This window comes from Meleagris gallopavo, chromosome 1 (genome assembly GCF_905368555.1).
Source record: "Meleagris gallopavo chromosome 1, MGAL_WU_HG_1.1, whole genome shotgun sequence".
In the NCBI taxonomy this organism is placed as follows: Eukaryota; Metazoa; Chordata; class Aves; order Galliformes; family Phasianidae; genus Meleagris; species Meleagris gallopavo.
In genome coordinates, this window is record NC_139404.1 from 172,288,224 (window position 1) to 172,308,826 (window position 20,603).

Sequence of the window (20,603 nt, forward strand, 5' to 3'; positions counted from 1 at the left end):
TGTACCACTATGAACTGTACTAGCTGGCTTGGAAAACTGTCTTTTCCAACTCTGCCAGTCACTAGGAAGTTGATTTCACTGAAGTAGAAGGAATTAGACAAGCAATTCAAATAAGCCATTAAACTGATCAGAACAGTCCAACTAAAAAGTGACTTCCAACCTGGCAGAAAGGCTCAAGACTTTAAGGAATGGTATTGTGGTTGGATGAGGAAAAGAAGCAATTTAGAAGGTGAATATACAGGAAGTTAAGGAGTGGGTATGACTATCAAATTATCAAGTTGGAAGAGAGATGGGCAGTCTTAAGCTTTAGGAGATACCCTGATCTTTTATATAGAATGTTGGCCTAAAAATAGTAATTTTCACATGAGAAAAAAACAACCAGAGTGCTTTCTAAGAGTTTCTGGAGTGCAACTCCAGAACATTCATGGGTAGGTGAGGAGTCCTGCACTAACTGCACACAGACAACCATCCCAGCCACTCTTTTATCCATCTAGTACAAATGCTTTGGCATATACCTAGCAAGGTATGTCCACCAAACATTCAACACTCACGCCATCGCTGGGGAGAAAATGCTGGATTTGGGACTGTATTGCTGGTATCAGAACACTTGCCAAAGGAGGAGGAACCACAAGCCACAAGTCAGGTCAAGTTCTGCATATTCTGCCCTCCAAGTGACTGCTTCAGTGTGTATAGCTACATGCTCCACAGCTGTCAATGGAACAGCAAAGCCATGGAGATGCCACAGGATGCAAAATGGAACTGTAGGTAGATTAGCTGTGCCTTGGGGCATTTGGAATAACCACAATATGCTGTAAGGACTAAAACTCTAGAACTTGCAGAGCTGATATTAATAAATGGACCAAAGTTTTTCAGTGCCTTCACTAATAATCCAGATGATGGCAGCAAGTTTGCAGATGACTGCATTTGGGGGAAGTGATTGATAAGTTGGAGGGCAACGCAGGGAGTTGCTATTTAAAGGGACTAGGACGAGCTGGAGAAACAGACCACAAAATTCCAATTGGAGATAAAAGGCTTTTTTAAACCATGAGTATCAACTGGCATGGGCGATCCAGAGAGGCCATCACTGATGGTATTCAAGACTCAGTCAGTCAAGTCCCCGATTAATGAGTCTCATTGAAGAGGCTACATTAGTCTACACAGTAAATTTACAAACCTACAATACCTTCATTTAAACCAGTAAGAGTTGTACTGAAAATGCAGTCAAAAAGTAGTGAGTGTTCAACTTCTTCTAGGGGATATGAGTATCACAACTAATAAATACCGTATTTGCCTCAAGTTTATAAGTAATAATACCTGTAAAATTCCTTTTTTCCAGCCTTTCCCTCATCTGTAGGTATCAGCCATCCTCCATCAGCAAGCTGTATCCCATTTCCTGCTAACAAATACTCCTTACTGAAAAATTCTTCGATGAGAAACTGAAATGATTCTGCATTTGTGCTGTTAACTTGTATGCAATGTTTTGAAACACCGTATGTGTAAAGCTGAAAAAAAAAAAAAAAAAGATGAAAAAGACAAAATAATGACAATACAGTTAGAATTCTACTAAGATCTTTTATATGTAATGCTATAAACTCCCATGAAATACCTCCCTGATCTTGAGAACTTTTGTATGACCCTTTTATATCCAATCCAAGAAGAATGGAGGAACTCATACAAATTATTTAGCAGAAAATCACACTGTACTTTAAAAAACCACTGTACCAAAAGAGAAAGGTTTTTGGTATTGACTTATGTGAGCTTGAATTTTAACCATGTGTTATCTTAAGACAGCTCTTCCTAGAGATTAGAAGCTGGTAACTATCATCGGTTTTTCCTTGTTTGATCTTTCTCTTGTTTGATTCTAACACTACAGAGATGTTTATGATCATTATTTGGAATACCTCTTAGCTGTGGATATGCAGAAATATTTTAAAACTGTAGCAACTGTTTTAAGAGTTACTGTAAATACTTATCTCAAAACTGAAGATACACATTTCACTTAAATGTATCTATTCTAAAGATGCCGAGTTTTTGTTTTCTAGTTTTAAGGAGCACACTCCTCCAAAGACGTAGTGAAAAGGTATCATCAACACATACCTTTTCAGTAGAATGAAAACTGGGTGTTTCTTCTTCTACTGCAGTCTTCAAAGAGATTCTGTTTCTTGCAGATGTTTTAATGACGTAAAGGCTGCCTGGCTGTGGGCTAATATTTTGCCTATATTTCTTTTTAATTCTCATTTCCTGTAGATCTCTAGCACAGCAGAGATTTGCCATCATGTTGCTTTTAACTGCAAAGAAAAGAAATTCATCAAAACCCTCTTACAGTACGTATCAAATTAAGAGATGCAGTCATACAAGTAGATTCAGATAAGCAAGAGAAAGTCAGACAGCTGAAAATATGAACCGTTTCCTCTGAAAAGACTGAATCAACCACTTGCACGGTGGCCTACACTTTCACTAGCAGAATGAATAAAGCTTCTATAAAAGTGAGCAAAGTATAGCAAGGTTAGTCTTCAGACTCCTTAGAATATCTTAAGTATATAAAATCAAACATCAAATGAAATATAAACTATTTTAAAACTTGTTACTGAAACACAGTGTGCGAAAACAAATTTTCCACATTCTGCATAAACTTTGGTCAGCGTTCTGATAACTGGCATTCGCAACAGGTAAGTAACAGAAATCTGAAAATACCTAAATTGTCATTTTCTACATCAGTGACCACTGCATGCGGGATGCAGGACTGGTGATCCTGAGCTTCAGCACTATTTTGTTCAACTGGGATTTGATTCAATTCCCTCTCCTCCGTCACACTGTTTGTGACTGGTGAGTGACATCTCTTGCTGCTGCCTTGTTCAGCTGCAGAAAGAGTCAGCTTGGTTTTGAAGGGTGGAACAAAAGTTTTAACAGCTTTGCCTGACTTGCACAGACTTCTCGTTTCCTCACTCTCCTTGGCCATGGCCTTATGTGGAGTAAAAAGCCCTGAAGCACCACTTGAAGATTGCCTTAGGGCACAGTGCTGGAAAACGGCAGGTACAGATTTAAATCCTTTCGAGTCTTGATCAGGGAGAGTAAGTGTAGGGTTCCTGACTTCTTGTCGTTCCTTAGCAGTCCTACAGATGAAAACATAATATAGGCTTCAGCATGTTGACAAAAATGCTTGTCAGTTTCAACAGTCTTAATTTAGTAATGTAACTATCAACACTATATTGATAAAAAGACAAGGTTTTAGTCTTCTAATTTTTTTTAAAAATTGAATGCTTAATTTGTTTCTAATAAAAAAAAATAAAAGTGTAAAATTTGCTCCTTATCTCATCAGTCTACTGCACCAACATGTGTTGCATGGTCATTTCATATGTTTATTTTGAAATAAAATTATTAATCTTTAAGAAAATTGGGTTTCAAATTACTATCATATGTTTTTTAAAGTTACAAGGACTTGCAAGACATTGCATTAGAAAAACTCTACAATACATTAAAAGTTGCTCACCCAAAAGGTTGACAGGTTACTGGTTTTAAAGGAACATGGTACATAAATTTTCTTCTGTCTTTGAAAATGCCTGTAAGGTAATTAGAAAAAAAAGTTTGAAGTGGTACATTACATGGATGGATATTTACAGCACATTTCTTCTACATTCTGTGTTACAAACACAGACATTACCAGATTGGATTTAAACAGATTTGTTACATTTAGTAATATAAACCCCATAAAGAAAAAAAAGCAGTTGTCTTCAATATTACTGAGTCTGACAAAAAACGAGGTGCAGATCTGTCTCATAATCTGACTGCCACTAGAAATAATATTTCTATTTAGCATTTCAGATACCAGCTTCCTTCAGGATGCAAGCTGTTTTGCTAATATTTGTTTGATACAAGCAATATAATTACCCTGACAAAGCAAAGGATATTACAGGTTGTTACAGACCAGTAGAAGACCTTTAAAGAAGATGCTTAAAAAAAAATGGAAGTGAAGTGTCAACAAATCAGGCTTTGGAAGAGAAGACTTCTACAGGCTCTTAAGAAATTTGACTGTGGGTAAAGCAAGGAAACTAACAGAATTGTCACTAGTCTAGTGATAGCTCCTTGTACATTCTATCATCAATGCAGAATTCATTTCCAAGGCACAAAAGTTAGTAATCATATGTTGTCCAATATACCTGATAAATTAAAACGTGAGGTTAGCCCCATGGGACTGATTTTTATTTTATATTTTTCTTAAAGATTCTTCTCTCTTGAGAACAACTGATTGGGGGATATCTTGGGAAAGATGACATTCAACCACATGCCACGTTTTTTAACACAAAAAATTTAAAAAGCATCTCCCCTTGTCAGCTTGTCAGGCACTAAGTGTGAGTGGACTGGTGGTCATTTGAAGAAACTGTAAATGCAGAATTAATTCCAACACATCGGGGGTCACACACAAGTTCTGATACATTTTTTTATTTCAGGTTCAGTGAAAACGCAGATTGAAAACCAATTATTAGCTGAGGCTCTATCTAATTAAGCCTCAGTTGCTCTTCACACTAGTTGCACTCAGATCTAGAAGATAAATCACCATAGAGCTGAACTCCCAAAGCTCCCATCTGTAAGCATGCAAGATGTTTTAGGCTCCTGAAATGGAAACGTTTAACATGTATTTGATTCCAGGCAGGCTTCCCATTCAATTTAGAACTCATTTAGCAACTTTAAAAAACATCAACAACAGAAAACCAACAACTACATTTGCAATAGAAAAGGGCACATTTGCACAGAACTTCTCTTTCAGACTTTCTAAGGATGTGCTTCTCTCACTATTACCAACAGATCTAAATCATGTCAGCCTGGAATTCAAACCCGTTGGTTGGATGCCCTTGGGTTTCTAGGAGGAATTTTCAGATGACAAGTCACAGCTTCAAGATGCCACATGTTCCTGAAGCCAGAGGCAGGACTGTTCTGGAAATTAGAACTGCTTTCATTTGTTCCACCAGAGTAACACTGTTGAGATTCTGCTGCAGCGTAGGGTAATATTTATGTATGAAGGGTATAAAATTATTCTCTGGCAGCAACTGACAAATTCCACTAAAAACTTACTAATCTCATGCTTAGAACAAATTTAGCAGCATGCAGTAACCAATACATTTGTTCAAAAGAGACACTTTCTAGGACTCAAATGCCTAGTTACAAAATCCTTTCTGCACACTGATGTGGGTGAGTCACTGCACTTACTAGGGTATCTATAAATGCTTGGTGCTTTTGTACTGCCAAAAGGAAGCCAGCTTTGTGGGTAACTACATACCCATCAGGTACCTAAGAAATTGTCTATGAGTTGGAATAAGGTGTTTAAGAACAGTGGTGGTCCCATGAACTACTGAAAATATTGTTTCCTTTTTTTCCCCCTGTACCTGATGCAGTGAAAGAAAACATTCACCATTTAAGTATGACTCTCATTTCAACTTTCTCCTTAAAAATTTAGATAATATTTTCAAGTACTTTATTTAAAGTAGTAATTCTCACTTGCAAAAGAAATTCATATGTAATTCCATTTTGAGTAAAGAGGCGTAGAAAGTACCTCCTTAAAGGAACAAAAGGGCAGACCAAAACAGGACCAAACATCTGACAAAAGTAACATTAGTAGACATATAGCACCACTGCTTTGCAGCTTCAAGGGATGCGTCATTCACTTAGAGAAAGAAATAGAAAGATTATGCTTTTAAATTGTTGCAATGAGTAATGCTACCTAGGTTAGAGGACAGCTGGCTGAGGCAATTAAAAATGGAAGCGACAGTAATGAGATGCAAGAAATTTTCCCAGAACTACCCAGCAATATTACGGCACCCTGCATGTGAAAGGGAAGTCTTCTGTAACATCAAACCAATCCACCCAAAGTGGATTATTTTACATGCTGTATCATTTCCAAGGCTTCAAAATCAGCAGCTGTAAATAGAGACCTCTCATTTCAGGCTGCTTGGCAATAATTCCTAGCTGCACAAGTCTTTCTGATTTACTATGTGCACACTGCTACTGAATTCTAGGTGACAGCACGCAGTGCTTCGAAAGAACAAGCTCCCTGAAAAACACAGCTTATCCCATAAGCAAAAGCAGCATCCAGTCACACTACCCTAACACAGCAATTGTAATGAGCTCCCAAAGAGCATCACCTCAAACTTTAAAGCCATAATTTTCATTTTCCAGAGCCTCCAGATTAGCTGGTACGAAATATTAAAAGCATCCTTAGCACAGTTATCAGCAAGCATATTCTGCACTAACTATTATAAGATAAAATCACCAGTACCTTCTTATTTACCTGTAGATATAAATTTTGATTGAAAATTCACAGATGAGTAAAACACATTCCTCCTACTGAAGCTGGTAATAGCGAGCTTTACTTCTGGGAGAAACTGGATGAATTCCTACCATGATGGAAATAAAGCAGGTTTCTTGCAAAAGCAGTGCAGCTTAATGCATTTAGATACCACATGGCATGCTGTTAATTACATGACTTCAAGTCAGCAGAGACATCGCCATAGCAGTTTCCCTGAATTTTCATGACTGTAGTGATAAAAGAATCACTTAAGCAATCACTTTGTTAGTTAACTGGAAACTAAAGAATTTTACAGGTAAAGTTTAACATGAGATTACTGCTTAGAACATAAGAACGCCAGGATTACCATCAGGAGTGCTTTTCAAAGGTTTGAAAGATTTGGGGGGAATCTTCATCTTCTCAAATTCAAGCAGTAGCTGTCTTTTAATTGGAGGCTCTCCTAGGATAAAAACAGGGATGTTTCTATTAAGTTTAGTTTCTTGCCAATACTGTACAACTTAACTAAATTGCTAAATAAAACACTGAAGAAGTTGTAGCAAAGAAAATTAGCAAGTTTTTGGATGACTTTAACATCCTTTTCCAATTCAGAGCTAGTTCAGCATGCTTTGCAAAGTTCTCTTCTGCACAGGCAGAAACTTGTATGGTGCTACATGAATGGTTTCAAGACTCCATATAAGGCAGCCTGTGTCAGACTATTCTCTAATCAGCAGGTCTGTTCTCTCTAGGTTACAGTTCAGCTGTGGCATGGGCTGACGGGTTGGCCTGACATATTCTCATGTACCTTTTTATGCGTACCCACACTTTCTTGCATTAGTCTTCCCAACACTTGCACCCGAGCTTGTGCACCTATACGAGTCTATGGTGACCTACTTCTCTACTTCAAAAAAAAAATCAATGCTAAATGCAAAATCACAACAACCTATTATTATTGAATCAAGCAGACATAAGACAAAGACCTACCAAGTGAGTCTTTTTCTTCCAAGTGTCTCTTCCCAAAGGGCTTATTTTGAAAGTTATCTGACATTTTGCCAATGAAGGACTGTGCAGACTGAACCTGGACTCTAGAATCTGAAAGATCATCTTCCATAAAAGCTTTTGTACTTTCTACAGCCTCTGTTTTCAAGTAGCCTTTTGGAGTTTGGAAAATGTTTATTTCCGCCTTAGTTGTAGCACTGCATAAATCTGATTCAGCCTCTGTTTTCATCCTCAGATTCAACTCTCCTTTTCTGAAAAGTCTGGTCTCTTCTTGCTCAAAGCTATTTTTAAATGGTGCTGACTGGCTGTTTCTCTTATTATGTGATACATACTCGGTAATTTTGACATGATGAGTGCTTGGAAAGGACTTCATTTCTTCAGGGTGAATGCTTCTCAAGTCAAGCTCCTTACTGCAGCTTTTTCCAGTTTTGGATTCTGAAATTACTTTACTAGTTAAATATTTTGCATGTTGACCACTCTCTTTAATTTCACGAAGTTCATGTGTAACACCAAGCTCACTGCTTAAGTCATCTGCTTCCTTTAAAAGTGCCTTTGCTTTCCGATAGGCACTTTCAGAAATGGTCACTTGCTTTCCACTAGCAGTGCTGAACCCCAAAGCAGGACTTGAAATCTTATCAGTGCTGGCATTCTCCTTCCCTCTTGGCAGTGCTAGCTGCATTTCTCTAGGAAATATTTCATCACTGTTTCTGGATTTTTCAACATCTTCAAGCAAAAGTGCATCTTGTAGCTCTGGTGAATGGCAACCTTCCATTTCAGAAAAGAGCTGTCTAGCCTTTTTTAGCGACTCTTCTGATAGTTGCACAGGCTTCCCACTTGCTGTACTGAAAAATCCAAGGTTGCCAGAAGGACCTGACTGCTCCCTCTGCTTATTAGGCACAGACAAGTGTCCTAAAAGCTTACTCTTCTGCTCAAAGCATTGCATCTGAAAATCTTGAACAGAATCTGCATCTGCAGATGTGTTTGCACCTTGGCGATTGTTTTCAATAAGATGCCCATTTCCATTAATAAAATGAGATGCAGCCAAATTCATCTCACTTTTTGTAGCATCTAAAAATGTAGCAAAACCAGGGCCCCCAGCATGAATGCTGAAAGATGAACTTCCAGCAATTTCTGCTTGATTAGTTCCTGATTTAGTCTCAATTTCAGATTTTACATGTTCATCACAGCCTGTTTGAAACATTTGTCTGATGCTTGATAATGCACTTTCTGAAACAGAGACTGCTTTACCTTTTGCTGTACTGAACATTTGTTTCAGATCACTCTTTTGACTTTCAGCATTAAGTGATGTTTCTTGTAACCAGGTTAAATTAGTCCCATCTTCGGGAAGATCGACTTCAGGCTGTTCTTGGTGAGCATTATCTGCAGTATTTGTGAAGCAGTCTGTATTAGAACAAGGTTCATTTAAACGTTTTAAGCCAATCTCTTTAGTGCCACAGTTCAGATAAGGTGAGGAACTTTTTGGAACACTACCATGAATTAAGAGGAGGGACTGACTCGATTTGCAACTATCCTCAGCAGATACAGTCTTAATAATACCACCAGGCACAGGAATATCTGCAAGGTCACTCGACACCTTTGTGAAATGCAGAGATGTAGCACACTTCAGACGAAAGTCAGGTTTGCTTTCTGAATTATCCCTCTTTTCTGCAGAGTGTTCCACATCTCTTTCTGCCAACAATTTTCTATCTTCAAACAAAAGAGTTCTACTTAAAGAATTGCTCCCATGTCCAGGAAGAGATTCTGACTTTCCAGGTCTGACATAAGATTCCTTATTTGCACAAGGAGCTGCCAAATTTATTTCACATTCTTCATCCACGTTAATAAATGCACCCACTTTAATGCTGTCATGATTAATAACTTGTTTAATGGGACTCCCCTCTATTGCCTGCTTTCGTCGGTCCCCAGGTTCTTCAGAAATAACCTTATCTTTAAAATTAAGTACATCTGCATCACGTTGAGCAACACCATCCATACATAAGCCACGGTCTTTAACACAGCTTTTATTACATTTCCTTAAGCAGTCCTCAAAATAGTCATTATCATCTTTTCCTAAGTCAACGTTATTTTCTGAAAAAAACTGTTCAGCTTTAGCCAAAAATCCATCAGCAATTGTTATTTTCTTGCCACTAGCAGTATGGAAACCAGTCAGATATGTTCCTTTAACTTCGTTTTTTTCAACATCCATCTCTTGCTCAGAAGGTACTTGATGATGTTGGTAAGAGCCTATTTTAATCCCACTTTCACTCACTAACGGGTTCTTATTTGTGGAGTCTTCTCCTTCCACGTTGACACTATTTGTCTTTTGTTTACTAGAGTTCTCTGAAACATCTGTATCTCTTTCCCCACATTGTACATTGAGATCACGTAGAGAACTACACAAAGATGAGTCAGAAATGGATACAGCATCAGTATCTGCAGCTTGACAGTTTAGCAGTAAGTGTTCATCTTCCTGCTTTTTGTCTTCTTTCTGATTAGGGGACAGGTTTCCCATTTCATCTGAAACACTTAAACCATGTTCTTCTGTGCTGTTAGTATTATCACCTAGACACATCAGATATGAAGTGTCTTCTTGCAAACAACCTTCAACATGGCTGTCTTCTCGATTCAGAAACTGATCAGAATTTTTACAGTTCTGATGAGGTTTTTTAAAGGATGATGGATTGTTCCTCATTCCAGAGGCAGAATATCTAGCATTAGTACAACTGAAATCAACATTTTCATTATCACTTAATATTTCTGTCCAGTTTTCTGTATTTTCCTTACATGGGGTACTAATACCTTCCACATATTCTTTCTCTGAATGGTGGGAAATGGGACCTATGCTTCTTATGTTTGGAACACAAAGTATACCTCCTTCATCTTCTTTTGTCTGGCATCTGATAAAAGTCCCATTAGAAGACACATGCCCATCTGAATTGCAGCATCTGGTATTAGTTTCAGAAGATTTAAACAAAAAGCTATCATCATCCAAGTCCTTGAAAAGCTCTGCAGACCTGGTCAAAGCTGCCTTAGAAATATTTATTTTTTTACCTCCAGCTGAAGTAAATCCTACAAAATTAGAAAAACTGGCCTGTAAAGGTACCAGACAGCTCTCATGGTTGGATATTCCACTTTTATTTCTGTCTAAGTTACTAGAAGTAATTTTTTTTTTATTTTTATGGAAAACCACTGTGTTTTCTTTTTCATATTCTACCATTTTACATTCATTTTCATTTTTCAACTTACTGCAATACTCGTCTTTTATTACTTGATTTTCAGATTTAAAAGTGCTATAGAAATTAGTATCTTCCCCTGCTTCAGAAGCATTTTCCACATTTGTTGCTCCAAATTGCTGAACATGACTTTGTATCATGTTACTTTGCTTTCTAAATTGTGTGAATTCAAACTGGCTACCCGTTTCTTCCAAGATATTAGAAAGTTCAGCAATTTCAGCTTCTTGGCTTGCTGTCAAAGACTGAGTTGGTTCTTGCACGGATAGTTTATTTCTAAGCGAGTTTTTACATAAATCAACCTTACATGGAATATACTGTGTACACCTTGTCTGCAAACCAGATGAAGTACTGCCTTTTTTGCTTTCCAAATCTGAGGAAAATATATTCTCCTTTTGAACTTGATTTGAAAAATTTCTGATTCTTTCCATGGAAGAGGCTTCAAAGCATTCATTTTCAATATCTTTGAACAGCATTTTGCCTTTTGCTATGCTGCTTTCAGAGAATTTAATCTGCTTATTGGAAGCAGTCTGGAAGCCACCAAACCTTAGACTTGAACTGCATGTGTGAAGATCTCCTGATGATTTCCCTTTATGTTCTAGGTTTTCAATTGGCTTTGTGTTGAAGCACACAGGTGCTAATTGTCTATCTTCTTCAGAAATTACTTCATTCAAAGAATTATCTATACAATCCAAGAATTCTTCAGCAACCTCTACAGATTTATTATTCCAAGCAGCTGCTTGAGAGTTTTCACTGTTCTTCATAGAGAATGTTTCTTGATTTTCAGCTACATCTTCTTTCCCCCGTTGTTTTAAGCCAGTACTATTGTTTTCTAAGCAGTTTATTTCCAAAGGTGCAACTATTTCCCTATATTCAGCTGACAGTTGATCTGTAGCATGCCTTTTATCAGCTGATATTTTATTGCAAGAGTTACCACCGACTCTGTTCATGCCAAACTTGATCTGACTCAAAGTATTACTGAACTTGCTGTTTGCCACAAACGCAGTGCCATGGTGTATATCACTCAAGCAATCGCTACAACTAGGAAAGGACTGTGGAGGCTGTCCTATAGGGCTCTGAGGTACAGCAGTTTGACTGTTCATATTAGGACTGATATATGGATCATTCTTGCCTTTCTTTAAGCAACAGTCTTCAGGAAACACTCTGGAACACCTTTTTGCCATTAGATACGCCGAAGTTAGTACCTTATGTTTTATATCTGAAATTCTTCCACTCTTTAAACAATCTGTTGTGTCTTCACTCTGAGTATGAGATGCTTCTAAGCATTTAAATGAAGTAGCAGGTTGATACTCTCTTGCATTTTTCCCCGAGTCACTCAGCTCTTGTTGTTTCAGCCTATTGTTGACAGAATTATCAGATGAGTTATCCATTGCATCTATCTCCGTAGTAGGAGTGTTGAAATTATTTTCTTTGATATTTGATTGTCTCTCAACCGAAAGCAAGCAGTCTACAAGAAAGAGAAAAGATACATTAAACTAGCTCTCATTTATTCAAACAAATGCAAATTCAAATTGTCATACAATATTGGCCTATATGATCATTTCTATATATGCTTAACACTGGTACCATAAGTAACACTTTCCTTTTCAAATGTGAACGCCTTGAAAGGATTTATGATCTGTCTCACCTAATTTTGTTCTGGTAGCCAGTAACAAAAAGGCTATAGTTAATGCCAGCATGAAATAAATAATTACTTGTAATGAAATTTGAAGAGAAGGGCTTCCATTCCTTGTGTCTCAACACAAGGATTTGTTTCAAACTTTACAAAATGGTGCTTCAGTTCCTAATTTTAAACAATTTTTCTACTAAGAGTAACAACTTCTAAAGATCAGAGTATGTCCTGGCTTTCATTAAGTATGTACGTATGTATATTAATATTTTGTGCTTCCAGAAGAAACAGATAAACAATCTTAAATCCCCTGCTTATAGGAAAAAAAACAAAACAAAACAAACTTTAACATTCTGTTTATAACATCTAAGAGATCATCGAGAGACAGGATAGCCCTTGACACTTCGGATGTCTGAACAGCATTGACAAACATAATTGATGTGCTTCATTAGAATACTGGCTCACTCTGAAAGTTTCTATTGCAGAAGATAACCTGAGGTGAAAACAGTAAATTAGCACCAGACTATTGAAAAACTTGAAAACATTTATGCTCTTCTGTCACTATGACAGATCAATTCATACCCTGGTTAACAAAATAGTTGCAGATCTACTTTATCACAAATACAAGGTTTTACACAATTTTAAGTAAAGTATTTACAGAAAAGGTATTTAGTAAATGGAGAATCCTCCAAAAATATGCAAAAGCTTAATAACATACCTTGATTAACACCTGTGGCCACCTGACAACCTTTAAATTCATGTAAATCAGATTCCAAACGTGTTAACAAAGGATTAGCAGGTGATTCAGAGGTTACTTCTTTCTGCACATTTTCTTCCTGATACACTAATGTATTATTTATTGTATAAATAAATCTCTTGGATTTCTTCCTCAATCTGGATAACATATTTAGGCTTTTAAAGCTAGATTTTCTAAGAGCATTTTCACTATTTGTTAAATGTAGGTCACTGCAATTATCTGGAGATGCAGCGCTGCATATAAGAGGGTGAGAAAGAACATCAGTTACCACAGATTTCGAAGTTGCTTTTAAATGTGTGGAAAAGGTGCTGTTGTAGACTACAGAATACTCCATGACATTTGTACTTTCAATTAAAAAAGAACTACAGTTTAAAAAGTTCATTTTACACACCCCCTCATGTGCACATCCTTTTACTAACTTTGGACTTGCACACAAAGGTTTTACAGGAGTTATTTCTGTCATTGGGATGTTTTTAGATATTTCCGTATCACTGCAATTTTCTGATAAACTGGCACTTGAGAGCTCCTGTGCATTTTTCAAGTCTCCAGTATTCAGTAAAGATGTCTCTACAACATCATCCTTGGTCATTAGTTCTGACTTCTTTTCTAAACCTTTCTCTCTACGTAAGTCAGACTGTGGAGAACTACACATAGATGTTTCCAGATGAGTTACATCAAGATCAGAAAGGTTCAGCTGAGACCACTGGTTTGATGAAGACAGCACATCTTTCATGAGCTTCTCATTCACAGATGATTTCTGTGTTCTATTATCTTGCAAGTTTCCTGCAATCCTAAGATACTCCAATTCTTTTTCATGCCCTATTAAGCAGCTGTCTTTACTATCTACAATATCTTCATCAGTGTTCTGGAATACAGAATCCTTCACTTCAACACAGCAGCTTTTTTCAGGCAAGTTAGCAGCTTTCACTTCCTGTGAAATGGCAGTCTTTCTTCTCATACGTTGTTCAGAAAGAACATCATCCTTTCCTTGTGCTTCATCTATTTTTATTTCACATTTCTCTATCGCATCCAGAGCACGTGGCAAGAGCAGAAGAGTTCCACTGGATTCAGCAGGCAAGTTGAACGAATCCTCAAAGCTATTCATCTCACCAAATATACCATCTAACATCTCCAACTCTAAATAGTTGAAAATAGAGAAAATGGGGAGAAAAAAAATTACATTTCAGGAAATAACTTAAGACTAGTATTGTGTTTTTACAGGTAAATACAGTATTCAATTTTATGGTCATTACCTTTATTCAACTCAGGATTCAATTTGGAAAGATTAAATGTATGTCTTTAAAAACAGGTTACTCCTTAATAGCAGCTGTTAAGGGAGGAGACAGGACGCAAATCATGTATGTACAGATGCCCTGACTGCCTGAAGACAGCGGTAGTGGCGTGGTGAAAGTCTCCAATATGAAACTGTAATTCAGAACTATTTATCTACTCTAACTGTTAAACACATTACTGTCTGAAAGATTTCCCACTTGGAAATCCACAGATCATTTCTCAATACTTTTTACACACATGCAGCTAACCGTAGTACACAGCAATGATGGTTTCATGCCCTCTGCTCTATGCATAAAACCACCTCTCTCAACACATCTCATAAAGTTGCCCATACTCTTTACTTTCTACTTTTTTGCCTGAGTCACAGAAGTTATCTAAACAAAAACTCAAAAAGAAGAAACTGTAAATGCTACAGATTGAAGGTAGAAGAGTTCTTTTCCCTTATTAAGATGCATTCCCCTGGAGTAAATTCTGTGTTCACATCCTTCTGTCCTGCAATTGTGAGAATATTCCAACCCTGCTCATTTGTACTACTTTTAACTTAAACAGGAGCTATTACCTTTAACAGGAGAAGAAAGCCAGAAATATTTGAAAAATTATGAAGATACTCATTATACACTGAATATTCTGATGCCATGGAGTGAAAGAAAAAAAAACAACACACAAAAAATCCCACCAACACAACAAAACCAGGGAAGTTCATTTTGACTTCTAAGCTTACTGATGTGTCAGGAAAACAAGTAACCTCTAAAACTAGGACTGAAAAACAGAATTTGTCTTTTTTCCCCCAGTTGATGTCATAACTAAGCAATAACTATTTAATCTCTTTTCTTAATACCTCTACTGAAAAAAAAAAAAAAAAAAAAAAAAAAAAGCTTTAAACATTAGAGTCTGGGAACATTTCTGCTCTGGAGTAACACAATGAATGATTGTCAGAACTGTCCAAGTTTGAATCCTTATAAACACAGCACTCAACCCATTTCTCCTAATCCCTTTGTTTCCCTTAACCAGCTTGAATCTACACTATAAAACCAGCAGCACTGGTATCGCTCTGCAAGCCTCAATGCTTTCTGACCCCAGCATTCCCTGGAAGTGCCCAAGGAATGTTTGGATGTTGTGTTGAGGGACATGGTTTAGAGAGAACTATTGGTAATAGACAGACAGTTGGACTGGATGATCTTGTAGGTCTTTTCCAACCTTGGTGATTTTACAATTCTCAGACATTCTTGTCAAATGTCAAACTAATTATTTCACAATTCTTTACACTTGTCAAACAATGCTTTTGTGGCATTCCCTTCAATTCAAATAAGGAGAAGAGATAACAATCCCAAGGATACGTCATCCCACATAGCCTGTGTCAATCTCTACAACATCCTTTTACATCCACACATGATTAATAAATTTCTGTTAATATTCTTCCCTTCTGTTTCTCAGAATAACCAAAAAGCTCAAACCAGAGCATAGATTTTCACTTGTTCACTAATGTTCTGAGAACATAAAATCAAAACTTCTTTTTCCTTGCCTATATATATTCTGCATTTGTTAAACAATAATAACATTCTTTTTTCATAAGGTTTTGTCATGCTTTTAATAGATCTATTAATAGATGAAATGAGTACACAAAGGATATGGCAAAAATAAAAAAACCCAAACTCACCACAGAAAAATGAGGATTGAGGTGAAATTTCGTAATTACACTAAACCTACTTAATAGGCATAGGTAGTAGTCTTGCTCCCCCTTGAGCCTGCGCCTTTTTTCTCTCTCGGCTTTCCCATATGGTCTTACACCTTCACTTATAACAATACAAATCTGGTTTTCATCCAAACGCATTGCAATCTAATTTGATTAGTGGACTTAACAGAAATTGTTGTTCTGTTTTTTAAATGGCCACATTAAATTCACAAAGGCAAGCCAATTCACGAAGTGGGAGCAGACAGCTGGCAGAGAAGTAAGCTACGTGGTCATTTCAAGACATACTACATAATTTAACCTCAGCATTCCTTCACAATACATTGAGTAATAGCAATAAAACACCAATGCTTACCAAGATCTTTTATGTCATCTTTAGCATTTAGTTTTACTGTCTCCGGTATGGATAGCAGACTTGTATCATTCTTTGTAGTATATTCACCATTTTTAGATAAAAAGTTATGCAAAACCTGCAAACCAAAGATACAGCCAAACATGACATGGAACATATGTTTATATACCCTATGTATCAGTGACACGAACAGTAAAACACGCAGATATAAACAACTGCAATTTCTAAATAATTTTGCATTTCTTACAATGAAAAGTAGTGTTTTTACAGTTATACTTCTTGCAAATAAGAGAGCAGATGATCTCCATCTTCAATGCAAACGAGCTTTCATTCTGTAATCAACACAGAGTCACATGGGGCAGTGAATGGGTTCACCAGCACACAGTAAGCAAGCCTCTCAAAAAGAAACAGAAGAGCCACTTTTTGTGTGGTGGTTTTGCTGTTAAAAATATTATCTGTGAAGTTTCAGGTATTAAGAATGAAATCCCAGTAGTAACATTCCTGGTTTTCAGTCTCAATAATCATTCAGCTTTTACATATAAAACTACAGTTAAGCGGGAACTGTCCCGTACGTAACAGCATCAAAGGACTGAAATGAAGCCTCAATTTTAACTCTTAGTATAGGGGTTGAGCACAAGAACTTATTGGACAACTTAAATCAAATAACTCAAAACTTTGACAGGAGGGGAATAAAGTGGAACAAGTAAACCCTCAGATAATCAGTATGTAATAAATATTCCTCAAAGGGAGTATTTGTGAAAATACAATCTATAGCTATGTTTTGCAAGCTTACTTCAGTGACCAGTAACTTTTAAAAATAGCCAGAATAGCCAGATAGGAAGACCTAGAGTAAAAATGACAGAATTATTGTTCTTGGCTCAAGGAATGCAAGCATACAACTAAAGAGCTTAACTGAAATTAAGGAATAGCATAGCTCTTAAAAACTACTTACTATCTCAGCTCTTTCATCCTGTTGCTTTGCTCCAGAAATAGAATCATTCTCTCTAGCTTTAGGAGAAAGACAGAGAAGTCAATTCATTTGCTCCTAAGTGATTTTATTGAGCATGATGAAATACAGTTCATTTGGGAGGGTTTTCATTTGATTATTTTAAATGCACCTTAAATCTGTAAACAAAAAAAAACTAATAAAACTAATTAGAAGATCTAACTACAACATCCTAAAGGTGAGTCTGAGGAACAGTGTGTGCATTTTTAACAGCCTAAAACACCCCAAGTCATATGATCTGGTTGCTGCCATGTAGGCGTATCAGTCTACCACTAAGAGCCCACTACTGCTGCCATTCCCCTTTCCAGCAGTTATTCATGGTATCACTCCCTCATCTTTTTTCCTGTCACAGGATCTGTTTGAGATCTTCAAGCTGTTACCAGGACTTCTTTTTTCCTCTCCATTTCCACCCACAAGAACAGTAATATCTTTTCAACTGCATTGCAAATGGGGTATGAGAATGCTACTTTTAAGATAATTTAAGTGCAGTGTCTTGAAATAACACCTTTCACAGACATGGCATCTAGGCTCTCTATGGTATTAAGATTAATAAATTGAACTCCTCTTTTGTAGCAGCCAAATCAGTTTTCCTTTTACAGGTGGCACAAAATTGACTTCATGACTATAAAATAATTGCGCTCATCCGGGAAATGAGAAAATGAGGAGAGTTCAAAGCAGAACTCATTTCCTAGAAGAATTAAACTATTAAACTATGGGTGCTTCCCCCAGTCCTTCACGTCGCATCATTCAGAAGTCACAAATACCCAGCTAAGAGCAACACCCAGATCCTGCTAACAGAGATGATCTCCAGTTTTGACATGCACTCCTAGTATGTTTTAGATGCTTTGCATGCAAATGCTTTACAAGTTTGTATAGTTTATATACTTCATACAGTGATAATTTAACAGTAACCAAAAAAAGCACTGCCAATATTCCAAATTTCATTTTGGAATTTCATGCTAAAGAAATTCCACTTACAACAACACTTTAAGTCAAGCCTTTATGTTTGACATCACTGTTAGTGACACTTAAGCTGCTATCAGCTCAGTTACACTGGCACAGCTGTTTGTGCAGCTGTACAGGAAATAAGGTCCAGGAATTATCCAGTCTGAATAATCTAGGAAATACGGTCTTCAACTGGATCAGCATCTCAGCCTGCCTACCTGCACCAATACAATGGTTTGGCCTCAAAATGCCAAAGCCAGCATGGCTGCTGAGAAGTTTACTCAACAAGCTGCAACCTTACACTTAATAACATATTCATTTAACTTAATAGTTTTCTAGTTTTTTGGTGGAAGAAACACAAGGAATCACTATCCAATCATCTTTCCATGCTTCGCTCTATTATTTCTAAATTTAGATCCCCTAAATCCTCACACATGAGAAGAAAACATCTTCAAAGCAAGGATACATTTAATTTCATTTCTTCTATTTAAGGATGCATTATTTACAGTTACCCACAAAGCATCACTGCAAGAGTTGAAAAAACAATAATAATGAAGTGTCAAAACCTGAAGTTTTTAATCCTTTGCAACTGTTCATTTTCAGAGTTACCTATTATCACTGTCGCACCAAGTGTAGGAGGAGTAGCTAAAGAACTTGTCCAGGACATTTCTGGATCCACTTCTGCTCCCAAACTTTCACAAATACGTTTTGGAGTTCGGATCTAGAAATACATTTTAAAATTTTTATTTCTATGCAGAATTCTAAACATAACACTCCACAAAAAGAAAACAAAGTACAGGGATGAAATATTTACCTCTAAAAATTTTGGTGTGCAAAACAAGCTTCCATATGGTCCTAAAAAACATTACATAATGAGAACAAGTTCAACCTAAGAAATAAAGACATATCTACAGATATCAGACAGTTTGTAGAATGAAAAAATGAAAATACAAACCAGGTATATTACTTTTCTGCGGTGTTCTGCAAGTATTCCTTAAAATAGTTGGACTGCAAAATAAGAAATAAATTCAATGTATCAATTTCTGAAAATAATAGTAAATGTTCATAGCAGACATTATGTACATTACTGCCTCTGATATTTCTTTTCTTTACAACCACAGCTACTTCTCTGACTAAATAACAGATTTCTTCTAACTACCAGTCAGAATTTCAGAATTTTAAACCCTACTGAATTTATGTCAAACAGCAAAATGCCTCCTTTGTGAAACACATTAATTTTCAATGATATTTGTTTGATAAACAATATGGTAGACTTCAGTAGAATTATGAACGTCTTAACATGTTGTACGGAAGTATGGAAACTCTCCCAATTAATTTATTTTAATTATTTATTTCAACTGTTCTTTATAATCAACACAAGTGCCTTCAGAAGATGAATCTGAAAAATATGCATTTAAGTGTAAAAAAAACAAAACAAACCCAAGGCCATTACCAAAACATTCCACAAAGGATCAAATACACTTAACACGGTTTTACAAGCTACTACTGTAGAAGCACGTGATGCATCACAATTCTTAGCTCTTGCACTGGACATAAAGGGTCTGGAAAGCTGAAATACTGTCAATAACTGTCACATGGCAGCTACAAAGGAGTAGAAAAATAATTGGAAGATCTCCTAAAAGCAAAGAAGTCTTCAGAATTAGCTAGCTTTTTATTTTCCATTTGTTTAGCAACCTACAAGTACCATGAACATACAAGATACGTGAGATTATTCACCACTCTGAAGAAGGTTAGCAGAAAAATGGAGCAGTTTTAAAGTGTTTTTTGCTTAAAATCCAGTTTATCTGGATCCTACACCCGCATTGATTAATTTAGCATACCTCGCAGCAGTGTAGTTGTGGCAGATACCATGAGGAGAAGCAAGTATTTGATTTTCTTGATCTGTTTTTCTTCCTGCCATATTTGGACTTAGCAAATTCTCTCTGCCTACAACGTAAAACATAATAATCTTGCAACACAATCTTGCAGTAACAGTTTCAATTTTGAAGATAAGCTTTAAAAAATTACATAAAATATGATTTTAGTACAAAACCCACACCTAATGCCATGCTCTCCTCCAGTGCTTTGAACATATCCAAATTCTATATCCTAACAGAGCTCGCCACATTTCCGCCAAAATTATATGTACCATCAGAAATAATTCATTCTGTCACTTTATTAATTTGCTAAGATTTGTTTCAGTGTATTTCCAAGATATTATTCAAGCTACATATTCAATGTCAGCATGCTACACTGTATTGTGCATTTTGTATCACTGCAGAAGCTACCCTTACATCCAAGTGCACTAAGTGGACTAAGTGCATCCAAACATGCATCATCATTGACCTCTCTCAAATTTACTTAAGACATCTCTTGATTTTCTTCTTGATTCTGGCAACAGATGCTACTTACACGCATCCCCAG

At 36.6% G+C, this 20,603-nt stretch overlaps 1 protein-coding gene across 1 annotated transcript in view; it reads right to left on the reverse strand.

Moving 5' to 3' along the window:
- The window catches only part of BRCA2 (BRCA2 DNA repair associated), a 35,799-nt gene that overhangs the window by 11,114 nt on the left and 4,082 nt on the right, over window positions 1-20,603 (reverse strand). The window contains 13 exon segments of the mRNA XM_085216040.1: window positions 1,315-1,502; window positions 2,098-2,288; window positions 2,695-3,113; window positions 3,491-3,560; window positions 6,648-6,740; window positions 7,262-11,974; window positions 12,855-14,030; window positions 16,232-16,346; window positions 17,181-17,236; window positions 18,789-18,900; window positions 18,994-19,034; window positions 19,135-19,187; window positions 20,021-20,126. Of these exon segments, the coding sequence (XP_085072166.1) occupies window positions 1,315-1,502; window positions 2,098-2,288; window positions 2,695-3,113; window positions 3,491-3,560; window positions 6,648-6,740; window positions 7,262-11,974; window positions 12,855-14,030; window positions 16,232-16,346; window positions 17,181-17,236; window positions 18,789-18,900; window positions 18,994-19,034; window positions 19,135-19,187; window positions 20,021-20,126 (7,333 nt within the window).